This window comes from Coregonus clupeaformis, chromosome 7 (genome assembly GCF_020615455.1).
Source record: "Coregonus clupeaformis isolate EN_2021a chromosome 7, ASM2061545v1, whole genome shotgun sequence".
Taxonomy (NCBI): domain Eukaryota; kingdom Metazoa; phylum Chordata; class Actinopteri; order Salmoniformes; family Salmonidae; genus Coregonus; species Coregonus clupeaformis.
This window is the reverse complement of record NC_059198.1, coordinates 57,703,500-57,728,100: the sequence shown is the minus strand read 5'-3', so window position 1 is coordinate 57,728,100 and position 24,601 is coordinate 57,703,500. Positions and strand designations below refer to the sequence as shown.

The 24,601-nt window shown below is 43.2% G+C and overlaps 1 protein-coding gene across 1 annotated transcript; it reads right to left on the bottom strand.

Annotated features, from left to right (window-relative positions):
- Nucleotides 1–9,964: 9,964 nt before the first annotated feature.
- LOC121570648 (musculin) lies at nt 9,965–11,528 on the bottom strand. The gene is made up of 2 exons (XM_041882122.2): nt 10,684–11,528; nt 9,965–10,226 (listed from the first exon to the last, which is right to left on the bottom strand). The coding sequence occupies exons 1-2, from the start codon at nt 11,140–11,142 to the stop codon at nt 10,149–10,151; spliced, it is 537 nt and encodes a 178-aa protein (XP_041738056.1). The 5' UTR covers nt 11,143–11,528; the 3' UTR covers nt 9,965–10,148.
- Between the last annotated feature and the right edge of the window lie 13,073 nt (nt 11,529–24,601).

The following is a 24,601-nucleotide window of genomic DNA, read 5'->3' as shown; positions in this document are numbered from 1 at the left end:
AAATATTTGGTCAAATGTTGTCTGTGGTCTCCTAGAAACACGGGGTGGCTCAACTTACCCCGTTCTCCCCTACTAGCCTACAATGTGAGTTACAAAAAAAACAACACATCTGTCAGTCATGGAGGTGGCCTGTGTGTGGTATGGACTACAGGTGGGTAGGATATTACCACCTGCCTGAGCGTTCTCCTCACACCACTAGATGGTGCTGTTATTGCAGTGTGGAAGCCACCCCGCCCCAGCTTGTAAAAATAGCATAGCTCTTAACATTTTAGTCATTTAGCAGACGCTCTTATCCAGAGCGACTTACAGTTAGTGAATACATTTTTTATTTTATTTTTTTATTTTATACTGGCCCCCCGTGGGAATCAAACCCACAACCCTGGCATTGCAAACGCCATGCTCTATCAACTGAGCTACATCCCTGCCGGCCATTCCCTCCCCTACCCTGGACGAATTGTGCGCCGCCCATGAGTCTCCCGGTCGGCTGCGACAGAGCCTGGATTCGAACCAGGATCTCTAGTGGCACAGTTAGCACTGCGATGCGGCGCCTTAGACCACTGCGCCACTCAGGAGACCTTAAAGACATGCTCCGGTACTTGTGTGAATAGTAAGTGTTGACATTTTTTTAAACCTCCCGCTTTGGGCTGGATGTGTCAATGTGTAGTTCACATATCCATATTCTATGAGCAGAATTACTGTCTTGCGTCAATTAGCCACGAAATCCCTAGTTTGAATGCGACTGTTTTCCTCTACATTTACCCTCATGTGGGCCAACCCCCTAGCAAATTGAGTTTCAACCAACGAGCTTCAGCCCTTCGCCATTTGAGTGACAGCTAGCAAGACACTCACAGTAAAGAGAGAGAGAGAGAGAGAGCGATGACGTGGTGCACATATCTGCACATTTGTGACATAGTACACAATCTTTGGGGGCTACTTTCAGAACTACTGGCTAACAAGTGTACAAAAGTACCAGAGAATCTCTTTAAGTTTCTAAATACTGTATTGCTGTTTAAGGATTCTTCTCTTTTGCCAAATAACAATCACACTTGGATAGCCATGGACCTGTGTATCAGAGCTATTGGATGAGCCACCCTTTTTCATATGTTTCATGCTGATGTTTCAAAACCAGAGTTGTCAGATACGTTGTTTCCGGTTGTTTTCCGTTGTGGTCTGTCATAGTTGACGTGTACCTATGATGAAAATTACAGGCCTCTCTCATCTTTTTAAGTGGGAGAACTTGCACAATTGGTGGCTGACTAAATACTTTTTTTCCCCCCACTGTACGTTGTTTCCGGGGGCTCTGTATTCACAGTCAAGTGTCAGATAAGGGGCGTGTCCTAACTGTCATCCTACATTCCCTATACAGTGCACTGCTTTTGACCAGAGCCCTGTTTACTATAAAGGAAAGAGGGTCCCATTTGGGAGGCAACCATTTACAACTCCATGGGTCGATGATAATATTTTGATTATTAATGGAAAGCCAGAGACTGTACTCCCAAATGGTACCCTCTTCCTTTTATAGTACACTACTTTTGAAACAGAGCACATAGTGACATCTCTATAGCTCTATCCTCATCTGTTGATTAATGGCCAAGCCGTCTTCAATGCATCTTCCTCAATGATAATCAGATACTTATATCTCACTTGTTTTCTCTTGGGTAACAGCACATCTGTGTGGATGTTGCACATGCCAAAGACAGACAAGTACATGGCTGTAACAGTCTTTTGATTGAATACAAAATGCATCTTTCATGCACATTCAGGGTAAATGTGATACTGTACTTGCCTCTAAAACAGGAGTGGGATTACTGGCAGGTCCTTCTATAGTAATGGCAGGTCTTTCAATAGTACTGGCAGGTCATTCTATAGTACTGGCAGGTCCTTCTATAGTACTGGCAGGTCCTTCTATAGTACTGGAAGGTCCTTCTATAGTAATGGCAGGTCCTTCTATAGTAATGGCAGGTCTTTCAATAGTACTGGCAGGTCATTCTATAGTACTGGCAGGTCCTTCTATAGTACTGGCAGGTCCTTCTATAGTACTAGCAGGTCCCTCTATAGTACTGGCAAGTCCTTTATAGTACTGGCAAGTCCTTCTATAGTACTGGCAGGTATTTCTATAGTACTGGCAGGTCCTTCTATAGTAGTGGCAGGGCTTTCTATAGTACTGGCTGGTTCTTCAATAGTACTGGCAGGTCCTTCTATAGTACTAGCAGGTCCTTCTATAGTACTGGCAGGTCCTTCTATAGTACTTGCAGGGGCTTCTTTAGTACTGGCAGGTTCTTCTATATTACTGGCAGGTCGTTCTATAGCACTGGCAGGGGGTTCTATAGTACTGGCAGGTCCTTTTATAATACTGGCAGGTCTTTCTATAGTACTGGCAGGTCCTTCTATAGTACTGGCAGGTCCTTCTATAGTACTAGCAGGTCATTCTATAGTACTGGCAGGTCCTTCTATAGTACTAGCAGGTCCTTCTATAGTACTGGCAGGTCCTTCTATAGTACTGGCAGGGCCTTCTATAGTACTGGCAGGTCCTTCTATAGTACTGGCAGGTCCTTCTATAGTACTGGCAGGTCCTTCTATACTACTTGCAGGTCCTTCTATAGTACTGGCAGGTCCTTCTATAGTAGTGGCAGGTCCTTCTATAGTACTGGCAGGTCCTTCTATAGTACTTGCAGGGGCTTCTTTAGTACTGGCAGGTTCTTCTATATTACTGGCAGGTCGTTCTATAGTACTGGCAGGTCTTCTTTAGAACTAGCAGGTCCTTTTATAGTACTGGCAGGTCCTTCTATAGTACTGGCAAGTCCTTATTTAGTATTGGCAGGTCCTTCTATTGCACTGGCAGGTCTTTCTTTAGTACTGGCAGGTCCTTCTATAGTACTGGCAGGTCCTCTATTAGTATTGGCAGGTCCTATATTAGTACTGGCAGGTTCTTCAATATTACTGGCAGGTCGTTCTATAGCACTGGCAGGTCCTTCTGTACTACTGAGAGGTCCTTCTATAGTACTGGCAGGTCATTATATAGTACTGGCAGGTTCTTCTTTAGAACTTGCAGGGGCTTCTATAGTACTGGCAGGTCCTTCTATAGTACTGGCAGGGGTTTCTATAGTACTGGCAAGTCCTTCTATAGTACTGGCAGGGCCTTCTATAGTACTGGCAAGTCCTTCTATAGTACTGGCAGGGCCTTCTATAGTACTGGCAGGTCCTTCTTTAGTATTGGCAGGTCCTTCTATAGTACCTCCCAGATACTTGCATCTAGCTATTTTGTGCACTATGGAAAATAACGTCTGTGACTACCTAAATGACTGTAAATCCCATAATTACATCTATCTTTGTTTCCCTTGTTATTGTACATCTCTGTGGATGGTTGGTGTGAGGAAGAACCAGGGGGTGAATGTGAGTGGCTGCCTCATCAGCTGGCCTTGCCCATCAGAGTGCCCCGTGTGTCCCATGAGACCGGTTCACAGCCCTGGGAAATTAACCAACCACCAAACAGCTGCAACCCTTCCAGGAGCACGATGAAAAGTCTCTCCTCTCTTCCTCTCCTCTGTCAGCACAAGTTCTAATTATCAGTGTGTCCAATGCACATTTCTGTGTGTGTCCCAACAGAGCTCCCAAAACGTATAGTTTGGGGATTATACCAAAGATACTGCTGGTAGATCAAGAGATCCCTGTCACGTCTTGGTGCAGTGTTTTTTTTAACCTTACGTGAGTTTAATTTAGGCCTGGAACACTTGACTAAGGTTCAAAGAGTTTGTTGAAGTGGTTTGTTATGGCTGGACTGGGACTGACTGTGGGATAGCCTAACTAACGTACCATCTGGAGAGGGTAGTAGGGACTTCATGGAGGGCTGAGCATTACATAGGAGAGCTGAGACCTTCTCAGGAAGGGCTGAGACCTTCTCAGGAGAGCTGAGACCTTCTCAGGGATGGATGAGACCTTCTTAGGGAGGGCTGTGACCTATTCAGGGAGGGCTGAGACCTAGTCAGGAGAGCTGAGACCTACTCAGGAGAGCTGAGACCTTCTCAGGGAGGGCTGGGACCTACTCAGGGAGGGCTGAGACCTAGTCAGGGAGGGCTGAGACCTAGTCAGGGAGGGCTGAGACCTACTCAGGGAGGGCTGAGACCTACTCAGGGAGGGCTGGGACCTATTCAGGGAGGGCTGAGACCTATTCAGGGAGGGCTGAGACCTAGGCAGGAGGGCTGGGACCTACTCAGGGAGGGCTGAGACCTACTCAGGGAGGGCTGAGACCTAGGCAGGAGGGCTGGGACCTACTCAGGGAGGGCTGAGACCTAGTCAGGGAGGGCTGAGACCTAGTCAGGAGGGCTGAGACCTAGTCAGGGAGGGCTGGGACCTACTCAGGGAGGGCTGAGACCTATTCAGGGAGGGCTGGGACCTATTCAGGGAGGGCTGAGACCTATTCAGGGAGGGCTGAGACCTACTCAGGGAGGGCTGAGACCTAGGCAGGAGGGCTGGGACCTACTCAGGGAGGGCTGAGACCTAGTCAGGGAGGGCTGAGACCTAGTCAGGGAGGGCTGGGGGAGAGAGAGGGAGAGAGAGATGGGGGAAGACGAGGCTGATTGAAGATAGCTTTAGTGAGTCAATACTGATAGTTTGCTAATTTTAATCAATAGGCTATCTCACTGCAAGGAACCCTGTATCCTATACTCCCAGTCCCTGTAACACCCAGAGAGACATGACCACACATCATCACCACATCATCATCACACATCATCATCACACATCATCATATACATCACCACATCATCATAGACATCACCACATCATCATAGACATCACCACATCATCATAGACATCACCACATCATCATAGACATCACCACATCATCATAGACATCACCACATCATCATAGACATCACCACACCATCATAGACATCACCACATCACCACATCATCATAGACATCACCACATCATCATAGACATCACCACATCATCATAGACATCACCCCACCATCATAGACATCACCACATCACCACATCATCATAGACATCACCACATCATCATAGACATCACCACATCATCATAGACATCACCACACCATCATAGACATCACCACATCACCACATCATCATATACATCACCACACCATCATAGACATCACCACATCACCACATCATCATAGACATCACCACATCATCATAGACATCACCACATCATCATAGACATCACCACACCATCATAGACATCACCACATCACCACATCATCATAGACATCACCACATCATCATAGACATCACCACATCATCATAGACATCACCACACCATCATAGACATCACCACATCACCACATCATCATAGACATCACCACATCATCATAGACATCACCACATCATCATAGACATCACCACACCATCATAGACATCACCACATCACCACATCATCATATACATCACCACACCATCATAGACATCACCACATCACCACATCATCATAGACATCACCACGTCATCATAGACATCACCACTTCATCATAGACATCACCACATCGTCATAGACATCACCACATCGTCATAGACATCACCACATCGTCATAGACATCACCACATCATCATAGACATCACCACACCATCATAGACATCACCACATCACCACATCATCATATACATCACCACACCATCATAGACATCACCACATCACCACATCATCATAGACATCACCACGTCATCATAGACATCACCACTTCATCATAGACATCACCACATCGTCATAGACATCACCACATCGTCATAGACATCACCACATCGTCATAGACATCACCACATCATCATAGACATCACCACACCATCATAGACATCACCACATCACCACATCATCATAGACATCACCACATCATCATAGACATCACCACATCATCATAGACATCACCACACCATCATAGACATCACCACATCACCACATCATCATAGACATCACCACATCATCATAGACATCACCACATCATCATAGACATCACCACACCATCATAGACATCACCACATCACCACATCATCATATACATCACCACACCATCATAGACATCACCACATCACCACATCATCATAGACATCACCACATCATCATAGACATCACCACATCATCATAGACATCACCACACCATCATAGACATCACCACATCACCACATCATCATAGACATCACCACATCATCATAGACATCACCACATCATCATAGACATCACCACACCATCATAGACATCACCACATCACCACATCATCATAGACATCACCACATCATCATAGACATCACCACATCATCATAGACATCACCACACCATCATAGACATCACCACATCACCACATCATCATAGACATCACCACATCATCATAGACATCACCACATCATCATAGACATCACCACACCATCATAGACATCACCACATCACCACATCATCATATACATCACCACACCATCATAGACATCACCACATCACCACATCATCATAGACATCACCACGTCATCATAGACATCACCACTTCGTCATAGACATCACCACATCGTCATAGACATCACCACATCGTCATAGACATCACCACATCATCATAGACATCACCACATCATCATAGACATCACCACACCATCATAGACATCACCACATCACCACATCATCATAGACATTTGTATTTGTATTTATTAAGGATCCCCATTAGTTCTTGCCAAGGCAGCAGCTACCTTTCCTGGGGTCCATCAAAATTAAGGCAGTTATACATTTTTAAAAACATTACAATACATTCATAACATATTTCACAACATATTAAGTGTGTGCCCTCAGGCCTCTACTCTACTACCACATATCTACGACTCAACATCCATGTGTACGTGTGTGTCGCCGTCCGTTCAACCCAGATGGGTTTATGTGTCTAGCTGGTCCTATCAGATATGATAACCATGACAACCGTAGTGGGTATATAATAGCTGTGACGTAATGTGGATCATACAAGGCTTGTGTGACCAAATCTATTCCCTTTAAAGTGCACTACTTTTGACTAGAGCCATATGGGGCTCTGGTTGAAAGTAGTGCTGTACAGGCTATAGGGAATAGGGTGCCATTTGGTACAGGCTATAGGGAATAGGGTGCCATTTGGTACAGGCTATAGGGAATAGGGTGCCATTTGGTACAGGCTATAGGGAATAGGGTGCCATTTGGGACGCAGCCAATGTGGATAACTCTTTGAGAGAGTGTCCTCTGTCACGGCCTGTGAAACTTAGCCCCTTCTAAAGGGCTTTGGGAGGATCTAATTGATTACAGAACGGTTGAATGCACAGATGTACTGTGACTGCATAAAAGTACTTTATTATGTGAAACAAATATAACTCAGATTGGAAGACTTTTTCACACAGGCAAACTGACACTAGGAAAGTGCCAACCCCATTCCCTGTATTTTCAGCTAATGGTTCATACTATTGAACATTGGATATTGGGTATGGGATATTGGGTATAGGGTATTGGGTATTTAAGCATAAGGCCAGAGGGGGTGTGGTATATGGCCAATATACCATGGCTAAGGACTGCTCTAAGGCATGACAAAACGTGGTAACTCCCTTAGCCGTGGGAAATTGACCATATATCACAAACCCCTGAGGTGCCTTATTGCTATTATTAACTGGTTACAAATGTAATTAGAACAGTAAAGATATATGTTTTGTCATACCTGTGGTATATGGTCTGATATACCACGGCTGTCAGCCAATCAGCATTCAGGGATCGACCCACCCAGTTTATAATGGGTATTGGGTATTGGATATTGGGTACTGGGCATTGGATATTAGGTATTGGGTATATAATATTGTGTATTGGGTATTGGGTATTGGGTATTGGGTATTTGGTATTAGGTATAGGATTTGGATATTGGGTATTGGGTATAGGATATTGGGTATTGGGTATTGGGTATTGGATATTGGATATTGGGTATTGGGTATTGGGTGTTGGATATTGGATATTGGGTATTGGGTATTGGGTGTTGGGTATTGGAATATTGGGTATTGGGTATTGGGTATTGGGTATTGGGTATTGGGTATTGGGTGTTGGGTATTGGACATTGGGTGTTGGGTATTGGGTATTGGGTATAGGATATTGGGAATTGGGTATTGGGTGTTGGGTATTGGAAATTGGGTATTGGAAATTGGGTATTGGATATTGGGTATTGGGAATTGGGTATTGGGTGTTGGGTATTGGACATTGGGTATTGGGTATTGGGTTTTGGGTATTGGGTATTGGGTATAGGATATTGGATATTGGATATTGGATATTGGGTATTGGGTATAGGATATTGGGAATTGGGTATTGGGTGCTGGGTGTTGGGTGTTGGGTATTGGAAATTGGGTATTGGATATTGGGTATTGGGTACGTGATATTGGGTATTGGGTATTGGATATAGGGTATTGGGTATAGGATATAGGGAATTGGGTATTGGGTGTTGGGTATTGGACATTGGGTATTGGGTATTGGGTTTTGGGTATTGGGTATTGGGTATAGGATATTGGATATTGGATATTGGGTATTGGGTATTGGATATTGAGTATTGGGATTTGGTTATTGGGTATTGGGTATTGGGTATTGGGATTTGGGTATTGGGATTTGGGTATTGGGATTTGGGTATTGGGTACAGGATATTGGGTATTGGGTATTGGATATTGGGTACAGGATATTGGGTATTGGGTATAGGATATTGGGATTTGTGTATTGGGTATTGGGTATAGGATATTGGGATTTGTGTATTGGGTATTGGGTACAGGATATTGGGTATTGGGTATTGGGTATTGGGATTTGGGTATTGGGATTTGGGTATTGGGTATTGGGTATTGGGTATTGGGTATTGGGTATTGGGATTTGGGTATTGGGATTTGGGTATTGGGTATTGCTATGTCTTTTGGGTGTCTGTCATTGGACATCAACAACTGTAACTGTATGACATAGGTCTGTTCCTGATGATGTATTCTCCACACAAATGGAAATAAAACACAAAACTGCATCCAGTGAAAGCTTTAATGTACGGTGCTATTTACAGCATGGTTTGAAATAACTAAACACAGAGTACTGTGCTTAGACTACGAACAGAACAGACGCTGCATAACAATGAAACAACCATATAAAAACAGCTGTTTCCTTCTCCTAACAGAGCTTTCTCATTAAGGAAATGTTCTCCTTATCTTGCTTTAAGAGTGTCCCCTCCGTCGCTTTGAAGAAGCTGGCCGTTCTAGATGCTTATCTGCAGATTTATTACAAAATGATAAACATGCTCCCAAAGACTCTCCTTACTGCATTACAATTAAAGTTGGAATAGAGTTCAAAGTAAATACTCTGTAGAGAGAGAGAGAGAGAGAGAGAGAGAGAGAGAGAGAGAGAGAGAGAGAGAGAGAGAGAGAGAGAGAGAGAGAGAGAGAGAGAGAGAGAGAGAGAGAGAGAGAGAGAGAGAGAGAGAGAGAGAGAGAGAGAGAGAGAGAGAGAGAGACAGAGACAGAGACAGAGACGAGAGAGAGAGAGAGAGAGAGAGAGAGAGAGAGAGAGAGAGAGAGAGAGAGAGAGAGAGAGAGAGAGAGAGAGAGAGAGAGAGAGAGAGATCTTCAGTCTATTATCTCAATGCTGATTTGTCCTCTGTTGTGTTTTCTCTTCTCATCACTGATTGGTCAGGATATAAAAGCAATATAGAATAAATTCAACTTAGCCCAGAAACTGATCCCACCTGCCCAGAAGCTGATTCCACCTGCCCAGTCTAGGAAAATGAAATGTTCAGTAAAAGTCAATAAAAAAAAATCACTGATATGGAATATTCTAATATTTTTAGACAAAAGACAAAAAATAGGAAAACGCTATGTCTGGTGCAAACCCAACACCTCTCATCAAGTGGTCCTCTGTAGCTCAGCTGTTAGAGCACGGCGCTTGTAACGCCAAGGTAGTGGGTTCGATCCCCGGGATCACCCATACACAAAAATGTATGCACGCATGACTGTAAGTCGCTTTGGATAAAAGCGTCTGCTAAAATGGCATATTATTATACTTGGAATTAGTCCCAAACGGCATCCACCCTATTCCCTATGTAGGGCAGCATTTTAGTGGACTAGGTAGGGATCAGGGAGCCGGCAGCCAAGGTAGAAGAGGACTGTCCCAGCAGAGAGAGAGATCCCTCCTGTCCTATGATGTAGCTCCACACTGTCTGGCTGTAGAGTTGTTGTTGTTGTCCTCTGATCTACCTACCACAAATGGCCAAGTCTGTGGACAGACAAGAGAGATAGATTGAATAAATAGACATGCTATATTAATAAATATTGCAACAACAAAAAAAAAGGCAGCAGGAATAGGAATCATATTTTATTTACCATCAAGGTGTTATTATAGTATCTTAGCCTACATATTGAGTCACGATGTAGACTCATCAATGGTCTGACTCTCACCACCACTTTCCACAAAAAGCAATGGATGCAACTTGCAAAAGTTGAAAAACGTGTATAGCTACATCATTTGTTTGTTGCATTTTCCTACACATTTTACAAAGCACATTTTTTTTTTACATGCAATATAATTAGATGCTCTGGATAAGAGCTTCTGCTAAATGACCAACACATAAATGTCAAATTATAAATGGACATTTGTGTCTTTCAATACCCAAGTTGACAGGGTCAAGTCTGCAGACAGACAGAGACATTATCTAGTAAATAATGCTTCATACCAGGTTGACAGGGTGTATGAAGCTGCTCTCGAAGACGTTGTCTTGTAATAGCTGTCGGAGGTGTGATATATAGCTGGCTGCTAGACGCAGCGTGTCCAGTTTGGACAGCTTGGTATCGACCGGTACCCACGGCAGGCTCGATTTCAGTCTGGAAAACGCTTTGCTCAGCACCCTCATCCTCGCCCTCTCTCTGGCGTTCGCAGCGTTCCTTTGCGTCTGCCGCCCATCCTTTTGATGACCCCCCTTCAAAAGTAGTTTTCCTCCGGCAGCAGTGCCGTGCGTTCGCTTGGTCTTGACTTCGTGACCGTCGTCAGTACCGAACTCGTCGTCTGAGTACTTGGTGGAAGTGTAATGCCTCTGCGCGATGTTCCGTTTGGATTTGCTGCTTTCAAGTGGTGCATCTGTCTGTTTGTGATGTGTCTCAATGTCCTCTCCATCGCTCACTGAGCCGGTGGACATGTCTGTCTGTTTCACCTGTGCCCTGTAGCAGGACAGAGGAGTCACTGGAGAGGTACAGGTGGGATATACCTGATTGAACCACCTCTAATTTGATGCTACGTCTGTATATAGGTGGTTTTGAAATAGACGTTCCACTTCTTCTGCTCCAGGAGTGTGAAGGCTGCTTCTTCAACCAAAATTAAAACGAAAAAAATCATTTAAAAAGTCCCTGGTTGATCCATCTCATACTCAGATGTCAATATGTCATTTCTAGTTTAGGAATGCTGCCATTGTTATCATGTAGTCAGACATAGCCGACCAGTAGATCTAAAGTTTAGTTCAGAATAAAGTGTGTATTCTCTGTACCTCTCTAGTACAGCAAGTCAAGTCTCTGTAAAACTGAAACCTTCCCCCTCTCTCATCCAACTAATTTAAGTGTCCTGGAATTGGCTGGGTGACAGTGTTTTCAGGAACATTTCCCCACCCCTCTCTCTCTCTCTCTCTCTCTCTCTAAACCAGAGTGATTTTTCCTGTACTTTGGCATTGGGGATGACTTGTTACTCCTTTGCTACTTATTAGGCATCGATAAACAATGTATGACTGGGATATTATCTGGAAATAAGATTATGGTGGAATTTCCCAGATGTTCTGAAATGGTTTCGAAACAATAAATATTTTCTGGATCTGTAATTCCATCCTTTTCTCAGACAAGGTGTCCCGTTCGTTTACAGACGGGACAGACCAAGGCGCAGCGTGATATGCATACATGTTTATTTTCAGTGAATAAACACCACGACAAAACAAGAAACGAAATGTGAAGTCCAAGGTAGCGCACACACAACATACCTTAACACGGAACAAGATCCCACAACCCACTAGTGCCAATAGGCTGCCTAAGTATGTTCCCCAATCAGAGACAACGAGCGACAGCTGCCTCTGATTGGGAACCACACCGGCCAACATAGAAATACACATAATAGATCAAAACATAGAAAATACAACATAGAAAATCACACCCTGACTCAACAAATAAAGAGTCCCCAGAGTCAGGGCACTGTATTGGACACAAGGACACACTGTGACCTACTGCACTGTATTGTAATGATACGTTTATATTAGAGGTTGATTTATCTACTGGGACAGGGGCAAAGTGAAAACCTACTGTGCCATTACTGGGTGCCAAATGGCATCCTATTCCCTATATAGTGCACTACTTTTTACCTATGTAAATCAGCCAACTCAGTGTATTGTGAACAAACACTTCCTCTTACAGCAGCCTACTTCATACACTTTGAGCTTGTTGTCAGAAAGTTTTTCCTCATCCTAGCTCCTCTCAGAACATTACTCAGTTTCCTCATCCTAGTTCCTCTCAGAACATTACTCAGTTTCCTCATGCTAGTTCCTCTCAGAACATTACTCAGTTTCCTCATGCTAGTTCCTCTCAGAACATTACTCAGTTTCCTCATCCTAGTTCCTCTCAGAACATTACTCAGTTTCCTCATGCTAGTTCCTCTCAGAACATTACTCAGTTTCCTCATCCTAGTTCCTCTCAGAACATTACTCAGTTTCCTCATCCTAGTTCCTCTCAGAACATTACTCAGTTTCCTCATCTTAGTTCCTCTCAGAACATTACTCAGTTTCCTCATCTTAGTTCCTCTCAGAACATTACTCAGTTTCCTCATCCTAGTTCCTCTCAGAACATTACTCAGTTTCCTCATCTAAGTTCCTCTCAGAACATTACTCAGTTTCCTCATCTTAGTTCCTCTCAGAACATTACTCAGTTTCCTCATCCTAGTTCCTCTCAGAACATTACTGTTTCCTCATCCTAGTTCCTCTCAGAACATTACTCAGTTTCCTCATCCTAGCTCCTCTCAGAACATTACTTAGTTTCCTCATCCTAGTTCCTCTCAGAACATTGCTCAGTTTCCTCATCCTAGTTCCTCTCAGAACATTACTCAGTTTCCTCATCCTAGTTCCTCTCAGAACATTACTCAGTTTCCTCATCCTAGTTCCTCTCAGAACACTACTCAGTTTCCTCATCCTAGCTCCTCTCAGAACATTACTCAGTTTCCTCATCCTAGTTCCTCTCAGAACATTACTCAGTTTCCTCATCCTAGTTCCTCTCAGAACATTACTCAGTTTCCTCATCCTAGTTCCTCTCAGAACATTATTCAGTTTCCTCATCCTAACTCCTCTCAGAACATTACTCAGTTTCCTCATCCTAGTTCCTCTCAGAACATTACTCAGTTTCCTCATCCTAGTTCCTCTCAGAACATTACTCAGTTTCCTCATCCTAGTTCCTCTCAGAACATTACTCAGTTTCCTCATCCTAGTTCCTCTCAGAACATTACTCAGTTTCCTCATCCTAGTTCCTCTCAGAACATTACTCAGTTTCCTCATCCTAGTTCCTCTCAGAACATTACTCAGTTTCCTCATCCTAGTTCCTCTCAGAACATTACTCAGTTTCCTCATCCTAGCTCCTCTCAGAACATTACTCAGTTTCCTCATCCTAGTTCCTCTCAGAACATTACTCAGTTTCCTCATCCTAGTTCCTCTCAGAACATTACTCAGTTTCCTCATCTTAGTTCCTCTCAGAACATTACTCAGTTTCCTCATCCTAGTTCCTCTCAGAACATTACTCAGTTTCCTCATCCTAGTTCCTCTCAGAACATTACTCAGTTTCCTCATGCTAGTTCCTCTCAGAACATTACTCAGTTTCCTCATCCTAGTTCCTCTCAGAACATTACTCAGTTTCCTCATCCTAGTTCCTCTCAGAACATTACTCAGTTTCCTCATCCTAGTTCCTCTCAGAACATTACTCAGTTTCCTCATCCTAGTTCCTCTCAGAACATTACTCAGTTTCCTCATCCTAGTTCCTCTCAGAACATTACTCAGTTTCCTCATCTTAGTTCCTCTCAGAACATTACTCAGTTTCCTCATCCTAGTTCCTCTCAGAACATTACTCAGTTTCCTCATCCTAGTTCCTCTCAGAACATTACTCAGTTTCCTCATCCTAGTTCCTCTCAGAACATTACTCAGTTTCCTCATGCTAGTTCCTCTCAGAACATTACTCAGTTTCCTCATCCTAGTTCCTCTCAGAACATTACTCAGTTTCCTCATCCTAGTTCCTCTCAGAACATTACTCAGTTTCCTCATCCTAGTTCCTCTCAGAACATTACTCAGTTTCCTCATCCTAGTTCCTCTCAGAACATTACTCAGTTTCCTCATCCTAGTTCCTCTCAGAACATTACTCAGTTTCCTCATCTTAGTTCCTCTCAGAACATTACTCAGTTTCCTCATTCTAGTTCCTCTCAGAACATTACTCAGTTTCCTCATCTTAGTTCCTCTCAGAACATTACTCAGTTTCCTCATCTTAGTTCCTCTCAGAACATTTATTATTTAGCTAGATGGCAGCATACAGCACAATAAAATCGACTGTGTGGTGGTATGGGAGAGAGGTACACTACTCCAGGGGTTCTCCAACGTCTCCTCGGGGACCCCAATCCCTTCCATGTATTTGAAGTATTCCACAGTTAGCTCACCCTGATTCAACTTGTCAACTAATCATCAAGCCCTTCACTAGGTCAATCAGGTGAGCTAGTTCAGGTCTACAACAACATTGTGAAATGTTTTGGTGGTCCCGCGGAGAGGTTTGAGAACCTGTGGTGTAGTGTACAGTCGTGGTCAAAAGTTTTGAGAATGACACAAATACTAATTTTCACAAAGTCTGCTGCCTCAGTTTTGATGATGGCAATTTGCATATACTCCAGAATGTCATGAAGAGTGATCAGATGAATTGCAATTAATTGCAAAGTCCCTCTTTGCCATGAAAATGAACTTAATCCCCCAAAAACATTTCCACTGCATTTCAGCCCTGCCACAAAAGGACCAGCTGCCATCATGTCAGTGATTCTCTCGTTAACACAGGTGAGATTGTTGATGAGGACAAGGCTGGAGATCACTCTGTCATGCTGATTGAGTTAGAATAACAGACTGGAAGCTATAAAAGGAGGGTGGTGATTGAAATCATTGTTCTTCCTCTGTTAACCATGGTTACCTGCAAGGAAACACATGCCGTCATCATTGCTTTACACAAAAAGGGCTTCACAGGCAAGGATATTGCTGCTAGTAAGATTGCACCTAAATCAACAATTTATCGGATCATCAAGAACTTCAAGGAGAGAGGTTCAATTGTTGTGAAGAAGGCGTCAGGGCGCCCAAGAAAGTCCAGCTAGCGCCAAGACTGTCTCCTAAAGTTGATTCAGCTGCGGGATTGGGGCACCACCAGTGCAGAGCTTGCTCCGGAATGGCAGCAGACAGGTGTGAGTGCATCTGCACGCACAGTGAGGCGAAGACTTTTGGAGGATGGCCTGGTGTCAAGAAGGGCAGCAAAGAAGCCACTTCTCTCCAGGAAAAACATCAGGGACAGACTGATATTCTGCAAAAGGTATAGGGATTGGACTGCTGAGGACTGGGGTAAAGTCATTTTCTCTGATGAATCCCCTTTCCGATTGTTTGGGGCATCTGGAAAAAAGCTTGTCCGGAGAAGACAAGGTGAGCACTACCATCAGTCCTGTGTCATGCCAACAGTAAAGCATCCTGAGACCATTCATGTGTGGGGTTACTTCTCAGCCAAGGGAGTGGGCTCACTCACAATTTTGCCTAAGAACACAGCCATGAATAAAGAATGGTACCAACACATACTCCGAGAGCAACTTCTCCCAACCATCCAAGAACAGTTTGGTAATGACCAATACCTTTTCCAGCATGATGGCGCACCTTGCCATAAGGCACAAGTGATAACTAAGTGGCTCAGAGAACAAAACATCGACATTTTGGGTCCATGGCCAGGAAACTCCCCAGACCTTAATCCCATTGAGAACTTGTGGTCGATCCTCAAGAGGCGGGTGGACAAACAAAACCCCACAAATTCTGACAAACTCCAAGCATTGATTATGCAAGAATGGGCTGCCATCAGTCAGGATGTGGCCCAGAAGTTAATTGACAGCATGCCAGGGCGGATTGCAGAGGTCTTGAAAAAGAAGGGTCAACACTGCAAATATTGACTCTTTGCATAAACTTAATGTAATTGTCAATAAAAGCCTTTGACACTTATGGAATGCTTGTAATTATACTTCAGTATACCATAGTAACATCTGACAAAAATATATCATAACACTGAAGCAGCGAACTTTGTGAAGACCAATACTTGTGTCATCCTCAAAACATTTGACCACGACTGTACATCTCTCCCATACCATGATCCCACCCCCACACATCTTGTTCCCCTTTGGTAATAGAAATGTCTGAAGACCTTATCAAAAGTGGCTAATCCTGTGTGCATTTCACAGAGGGATAGGGTTACTGCAGATGTGGTGTCCTTTCACAGGCGGCCCGCGTGCTTCGGCCACAGCTGTCAGCGTTTCCCATGACATCTGGAGCACTGGCATTTAGGGGGGGAACCCTGTGCTCTCTCAGGGGATTCCCCAATGCATCATAGACTGTGTCCCAAATGGCACCGTATTCCCTATATAGTTCACTACTATTGACCAGAGCCCTATGGGGGATAGGGTGCCATTTGGGATGCAACTGTTGTACTGGTTTCTTAGCATGCTTCCTTTCCTTGTTTCCTTCCTTTCATCTGCAGTGCAACCCTTCCTCAACCCATTTAATTTACATTTTTAGTAATTTAGCAGACGCTCTTATCCAGAGCGACTTACAGTTAGTGAGTGCATACACTATATATTTTTTATTATTATTATTTTTATTTTATTTTATTCATACCGGCCCCCCGTGGGAAACGAACCCACAACCCTGGCGTTGCAAACGCCATGCTCTACCAACTGAGCTACATCCCTGCAGGCCATTCCCTCCCCTACCATGGACGACGCTGGGCCAATTGTGCGCCGCCTCTCAAGTCGAGGAGGAAGTTACAACCAACCACAGATCTAAGATAAGTTATTGGCCTCGTTTGTAACTTAAGCGTTACGATGATCGCACCAGATGCATCGTTAATTACGAGCCAACTTTTTTTAAGAGTGTTTTCCCAAACAAGCACGTGGAGAGAACGTTCGCTAAGTGCGTTCGTTGGACCACGTGTCGATGCTGATAGGATCGAAATAAAAGCAGCGCTGCTCTCGGATCAGCTTTCTCCATTCAAATCTTACCTTAACATTATAATTATTCCACAACACTGAAGACGGATCAGCTCCTAGAGAGATGTTACCAATGCATGGCTGCAAATAGGCTATTGAGGCAGCTTAGTATGCTTACCTTATAATAATGCACTAAATCACAGATTGGGAACATCATTGCACACGTTGTCACACAATGAAACACATTGAGGCAAAAATAACAGACAGTAGCCTAGTCTCAAAATAGAACTCAATTGATTGAACAATGAAATTGATTTCAAAATGATTGAAATAACCCATATAGGCCCATGTAGCCTGTCTTTGGATGCAGTCATCTCGGTTTTCATTTGAAGCATGATTTTATTTTTCACTTGTTTTTTTTTTTAACAAATACATTGGTCCCGTGTGGCTCAGTTGGTAGAGCATGGCGCTGAACAAAAACAAAAGTAAAAAACTGTAGACACTAAGAGCGTCTGATAAATGACTCACTAATGTAAGTCTCTCTGGATAAGAGCGTCTGATAAATGACTCACTACTGTAAGTCTCTCTGGATAAGAGCGTCTGCTAAATGACTCACTACTGTAAGTCTCTCTGGATAAGAGCGTCTGATAAATGACTCACTACTGTAAGTCTCTCTGGATAAGAGCGTCTGATAAATGACTCACTAATGTAAGTCTCTCTGGATAAGAGCGTCTGATAAATGACTCACTACTGTTAGTCTCTCTGGATAAGAGCGTCTGATAAATGACTCACTACTGTAAGTCTCTCTGGATAAGAGCGTCTGATAAATGACTCACTACTGTAAGTCTCTCTGGATAAGAGCGTCTGATAAATGACTCACTACTGTAAGTCTCTCTGGATAAGAGCGTCTGATAAATGACTCACTACTGTAAGTCTCTCTGGATAAGAGCGTCTGATAAATGACTCACTACTGTAAGTCTCTCTGGATAAAAGCGTCTGTTAAATGACTCACTACTGTAAGTCTCTCTGGATAAGAGCATCTGATAAATGACTCACTACTGTAAGTCTCTCTGGATAAGAGCGTCTGCTAAATGACTCACTACTGTAGGTCTCTCTGGATAAGAGCATCTGCTAAATGACTCACTACTGTAAGTCTCTCTGGATAAGAGCGTCTGATAAATGACTCACTACTGTAAGTCTCTCTGGATAAGAGCGTCTGATAAATGACTCACTACTGTAAGTCTCTCTGGATAAGAGCGTCCGCTAAATGACTCACTACTGTAAGTCTCTCTGGATAAGAGCGTCTGATAAATGACTCACTACTGTAAGTCTCTCTGGATAAGAGCGTCTGATAAATGGCTCACTACTGTAAGTCTCTCTGGATAAGAGCGTCTGATAAATGACTCACTACTGTAAGTCTCTCTGGATAAGAGCGTCTGATAAATGACTCACTACTGTTAGTCTCTCTGGATAAGAGCGTCTGATAAATGACTCACTACTGTTAGTCTCTCTGGATAAGAGCGTCTGATAAATGACTCACTACTGTAAGTCTCTCTATGGATAAGAGCGTCCGCTAAATGACTGTAAATGTAAACATTTATTTGTAGTCAACTTCATTCTGAAGTTGTCAGACCGATAGCCTAAACATATTGATTCTATGTCTAGCGGAGATCTTCTGTGAATAAAGTTAAGCAGAAGGGCAAAAAAAAGCATCTAACAATAAAATACTGGATAACTCGTAGATGTGCGATGGTTTTTAAGAGCCAGAACGCTCTGGGAAGCACCTTGGTTACTAAAGATACATCGTAAGGTTCTAACGATGATCTCAATCCTATGAAAGCTCTGGGTAACGAGACCCTGGACTTGATTTCACCAGTCCAGTCCTCTCAGATCAGAATATTTTCATTTAGTGAATTTTTTTATGAAACAAAACCCCCCCCAAAAAAGGTTTATCTCCCATGTTAAGTGGAGATAACCTTTTCCCACAACAGCACTGTCAGAATACTCCTCCTCCTTGTTCTAAGGAATATTCCCAGTACATTTGATAGCTATGAGTAGGCCTAGTCATTCCCCCATAATTGGGGTGAAATTGTGATTTTTTATTACAATAGTAACTCTGGGCCAATGATAATCTAACGGCACAGCTGAGATCCATGCTCCGTTCTGGTGTCGGACGGGCCATGCCAAGTTCACTAGAAAGAGAAAGGGATGGATGGAGGGAGGGAGGGAGGGAGGGAGGGAGGGAGGGAGGGAGGGAGGGTGGGAGGGAGGGAGGAGAGCTACTGTACACCACCGCTCTCCACAGCATCCAGACAGCTGAATGGAGGATGTCCAATTCACACCAGGGCTACGTCCCAATCCCAGATGGCACCCTATTCCCTATAAAGGTCCGCTACTTTTGACCAGAGTGATATAGGCCCTGGTAAACAGGATGTAATTTGGGACGTAATCCCCAGCAGCCCACTGAAGCCCCTGCCTTTCGCCCGTATGCTTCCCAGGGTTTTCGGCCATCATTTGCTTCAAGAAAAATGCACATTGCTGTTTTTGCGAAGCTTGACATTGCACTTGTATGGTTAAAATACATTCATGAATTCTAGACACACCGTCAAATAGGCATGTATGACTGGTGGGGTTTAGGTCGTGTCTTTTGTTACAGCATCCCTCCATTGCCTCCTGAGATATATGGTGTTACGGGAACATAGGAACTTCGCAGACCCCATAGGTGTTACTGCTCTGGGTTTAAACGCCCTTTGAAGGCTAAATGGTAGTCACAGCCCAAATACAGTGCCGGTGGAAACATTTGTTTTGAGCTTGTTTGATACCCACAAGGCCTACATACAGTCACTGTTTCCTTTTCTCTCCAAGGGCAAACCCACTTGTTCATTCATGGCATCAGTGAGAGGGCACTCTGTCCATCAGCTCTGTATTTCACACATTTCCCCCTCTCTCTCTCTCTCATTGGTCAGGAATGCTCCCTAATCCAAGGGCGCATTCCCTTGCTTCCGTTAATCCCACTCCGTCTCCAAACCGTTTTCTACATGAAAACTTCAGCAGGACTGTCGGGAATACCCTTGAACTTGTCATCACATTCCCGATTCCTGTATTTATAAAGCGTCTCAAAGTAAGATGTCTGATTTAGGATCAGTTTTGCCATTAAGATCATATTGAATAAGTTTATATGGACAAGGGGGGGGGTCTGATCAACACTCCTACTTTCATTAATATGGGCCATGATCCAATCCTGGTCCTGACGGCTGAGTTGAATGAAGAGTTGTGGGTTTGATTCCCTTCCGGCATTAGCTACATACTAAATCTTGAATATAGATGTTGTAATTCTACATCCTGCCTCTATACATCTAGTTAAACATAGTGAAAATGTTGTAATTCTACTTCCTGCTTCTATACATCTAGTTAATCATGGTGAAAATGTTGTAATTCTACTTCCTGCTTCTATACATCTAGTTAAACATATTCTACATCCTGCTTCTATACATCTAGTTAAACATAGTGAAAATGTTGTAATTCTACTTCCTGCTTCTATACATCTAGTTAAACATGGTGAAAATGTTGTAATTCTACTTCCTGCTTCTATACATCTAGTTAAACATAGTGAAAATGTTGTAATTCTACTTCCTGCTTCTATACATCTAGTTAAACATATTCTACATCCTGCTTCTATACATCTAGTTAAACATAGTGAAAATGTTGTAATTCTACTTCCTGCTTCTATACATCTAGTTAAACATATTCTACATCCTGCTTCTATACATCTAGTTAAACATGGTGAAAATGTTGTAATTCTACTTCCTGCTTCTATACATCTAGTTAAACATAGTGAAAATGTTGTAATTCTACTTCCTGCTTCTATACATCTAGTTAAACATATTCTACATCCTGCTTCTATACATCTAGTTAAACATGGTGAAAATGTTGTAATTCTACATCCTGCCTCTATACATCTAGTTAAACATAGTGACAATGTTGTAATTCTACATCCTGCCTCTATACATCTAGTTAAACATGGTGAAACGTGAATAGGTGTTGTTCACTAAGCGACAGCTAAACCTGATCCTATGTCTGTGTATCACATTGTAATTCTGTATCAGAATGCTATAGTGTATACATAGTGAAACATGAACAGCTGAAAGTCTCTTTGGATAAAAACACCTGACTCTATGTCTTACTCTATGTCATGGTGAGATATTGACTTCCTGTGTCCTTCATCTGCCATCCCGTCTACCACCAGGACATTCATCCATCAGTTCAGGGACTCTACAGACTGACTCAACCAGAGAAGTGCGAGCAAAAGGGGATTTAATCTTTTCTAATAGGATTTATGTGTCATCTGATTCATAGTAATATTTTTCAAAATAACATGAAAGTGTATTTGCTTCAAGGAGAATATTTCATCCAGGCACAACATTGTCTGTGTCCCCACTGGCACCCTATTCCCTATATAGTGCACTACTTTAGACCAGAGAATGGCACCCTATTCCCTATGTAGTGCACTACTTTAGACCAGAGAATGGCACCCTATTCCCTATATAGTGCACTACTTTAGACCAGAGAATGGCACCCTATTCCCTATATAGTGCACTACTTTAGACCAGAGAACGGCACCCTATTCCCTATATAGTGCACTACTTTAGACCAGAGAATGGCACCCTATTCCCTATATAGTGCACTACTTTAGACCAGAGAATGGCACCCTATTCCCTATATAGTGCACTACTTTAGACCAGAGAATGGCACCCTATTCCCTATATAGTGCACTACTTTAGACCAGAGAACGGCACCCTATTCCCTATATAGTGCACTACTTTAGACCAGAGAATGGCACCCTATTCCCTATGTAGTGCACTACTTTAGACCAGAGAATGGCACCCTATTCCCTATATAGTGCACTACTTTAGACCAGAGAACGGCACCCTATTCCCTATATAGTGCACTACTTTAGACCAGAGAATGGCACCCTATTCCCTATGTAGTGCACTACTTTAGACCAGAGAATGGCACCCTATTCCCTATATAGTGCACTACTTTAGACCAGAGAATGGCACCCTTTTCCCTATATAGTGCACTACTTTAGACCAGAGAATGGCACCCTATTCCCTATATAGTGCACTACTTTAGATCAGAGAATGGCACCCTATTCCCTATGTAGTGCACTACTTTAGACCAGAGAATGGCACCCTATTCCCTATATAGTGCACTACTTTAGACCAGAGAATGGCACCCTTTTCCCTATATAGTGCACTACTTTAGACCAGAGAATGGCACCCTATTCCCTATATAGTGCACTACTTTAGACCAGAGAATGGCACCCTATTCCCTATATAGTGCACTACTTTAGACCAGAGAATGGCGCCCTATTCCCTATATAGTGCACTACTTTAGACCAGAGAATGGCACCCTATTCCCTATATAGTGCACTACTTTTGACCAGAGAATGGCACCCTATTCCCTATATAGTGCACTACTTTTGACCAGAGAATGGCACCCTATTCCCTATATAGTGCACTACTTTTGACCAGAGAATGGCACCCTATTCCCTATATAGTGCACTACTTTAGACCAGAGAATGGCACCCTATTCCCTATATAGTGCACTACTTTAGACCAGAGAATGGCACCCTATTCCCTATATAGTGCACTACTTTAGACCAGAGAATGGCACCCTATTCCCTATATAGTGCACTACTGTAGACCAGAGAATGGCACCCTATTCCCTATATAGTGCACTACTTTTGACCAGAGAATGGCACCCTATTCCCTATATAGTGCACTACTTTAGACCAGAGAATGGCACCCTATTCCTATAGTGCACTACTTTTGACCAGAGAATGGCACCCTATTCCCTATATAGTGCACTACTTTTGACCAGAGAATGGCACCCTATTCCCTATATAGTGCACTACTTTAGACCAGAGAATGGCACCCTATTCCCTATATAGTGCACTACTTTAGACCAGAGAATGGCACCCTATTCCCTATATAGTGCACTACTTTAGACCAGAGAATGGCACCCTATTCCCTATATAGTGCACTACTGTAGACCAGAGAATGGCACCCTATTCCCTATATAGTGCACTACTTTTGACCAGAGAATGGCACCCTATTCCCTATATAGTGCACTACTTTAGACCAGAGAATGGCACCCTATTCCCTATATAGTGCACTACTTTAGACCAGAGAATGGCACCCTATTCCCTATATAGTGCACTACTGTAGACCAGAGAATGGCACCCTATTCCCTATATAGTGCACTACTTTTGACCAGAGAATGCCACCCTATTCCCTATATAGTGCACTACTTTAGACCAGAGAATGGCACCCTATTCCCTATATAGTGCACTACTTTAGACCAGAGAATGGCACCCTATTCCCTATATAGTGCACTACTTTTGACCAGAGAATGGCACCCTATTCCCTATATAGTGCACTACTTTTGACCAGAGAATGGCACCCTATTCCCTATATAGTGCACTACTTTTGACCAGAGAATGGCACCCTATTCCCTATATAGTGCACTACTTTTGACCAGAGAATGGCACCCTATTCCCTATATAGTGCACTACTTTAGACCAGAGAATGGCACCCTATTCCCTATATAGTGCACTACTTTAGACCAGAGAATGGAACCCTATTCCCTATATAGTGCACTACTTTAGACCAGAGAATGGCACCCTATTCCCTATATAGTGCACTACTGTAGACCAGAGAATGGCACCCTATTCCCTATATAGTGACTACTTTTGACCAGAGAATGGCACCCTATTCCCTATATAGTGCACTACTTTAGACCAGAGAATGGCACCCTATTCCCTATATAGTGCACTACTTTTGACCAGAGAATGGCACCCTATTCCCTATATAGTGCACTACTTTTGACCAGAGAATGGCACCCTATTCCCTATATAGTGCACTACTTTAGACCAGAGAATGGCACCCTATTCCCTATATAGTGCACTACTTTAGACCAGAGAATGGCACCCTATTCCCTATATAGTGCACTACTGTAGACCAGAGAATGGCACCCTATTCCCTATATAGTGCACTACTTTTGACCAGAGAATGGCACCCTATTCCCTATATAGTGCACTACTTTAGACCAGAGAATGGCACCCTATTCCCTATATAGTGCACTACTTTAGACCAGAGAATGGCACCCTATTCCCTATATAGTGCACTACTTTTGACCAGAGAATGGCACCCTATTCCCTATATAGTGCACTACTTTAGACCAGAGAATGGCACCCTATTCCCTATATAGTGCACTACTTTTGACCAGAGAATGGCACCCTATTCCCTATATAGTGCACTACTTTTGACCAGGGCTCATAGGGCTCTGGGCTCTTTTCAAAAGTAGTGCACTATATAGGGAAT

What these genes read in the sequence shown, in the direction of transcription:
- LOC121570648 (XM_041882122.2), bottom strand. Translation starts at nt 11,142, where the DNA reads ATGTCCACCGGCTCAGTGAGCGATGGAGAGGACATTGAGACACATCAC. An exon ending in TCATACACCCTGTCAACCTG is followed by an intron (nt 10,227 to 10,683) that starts GTATGAAGCATT and finishes GTCTGTCCACAG; the next exon opens with ACTTGGCCATTTGTGGTAGG.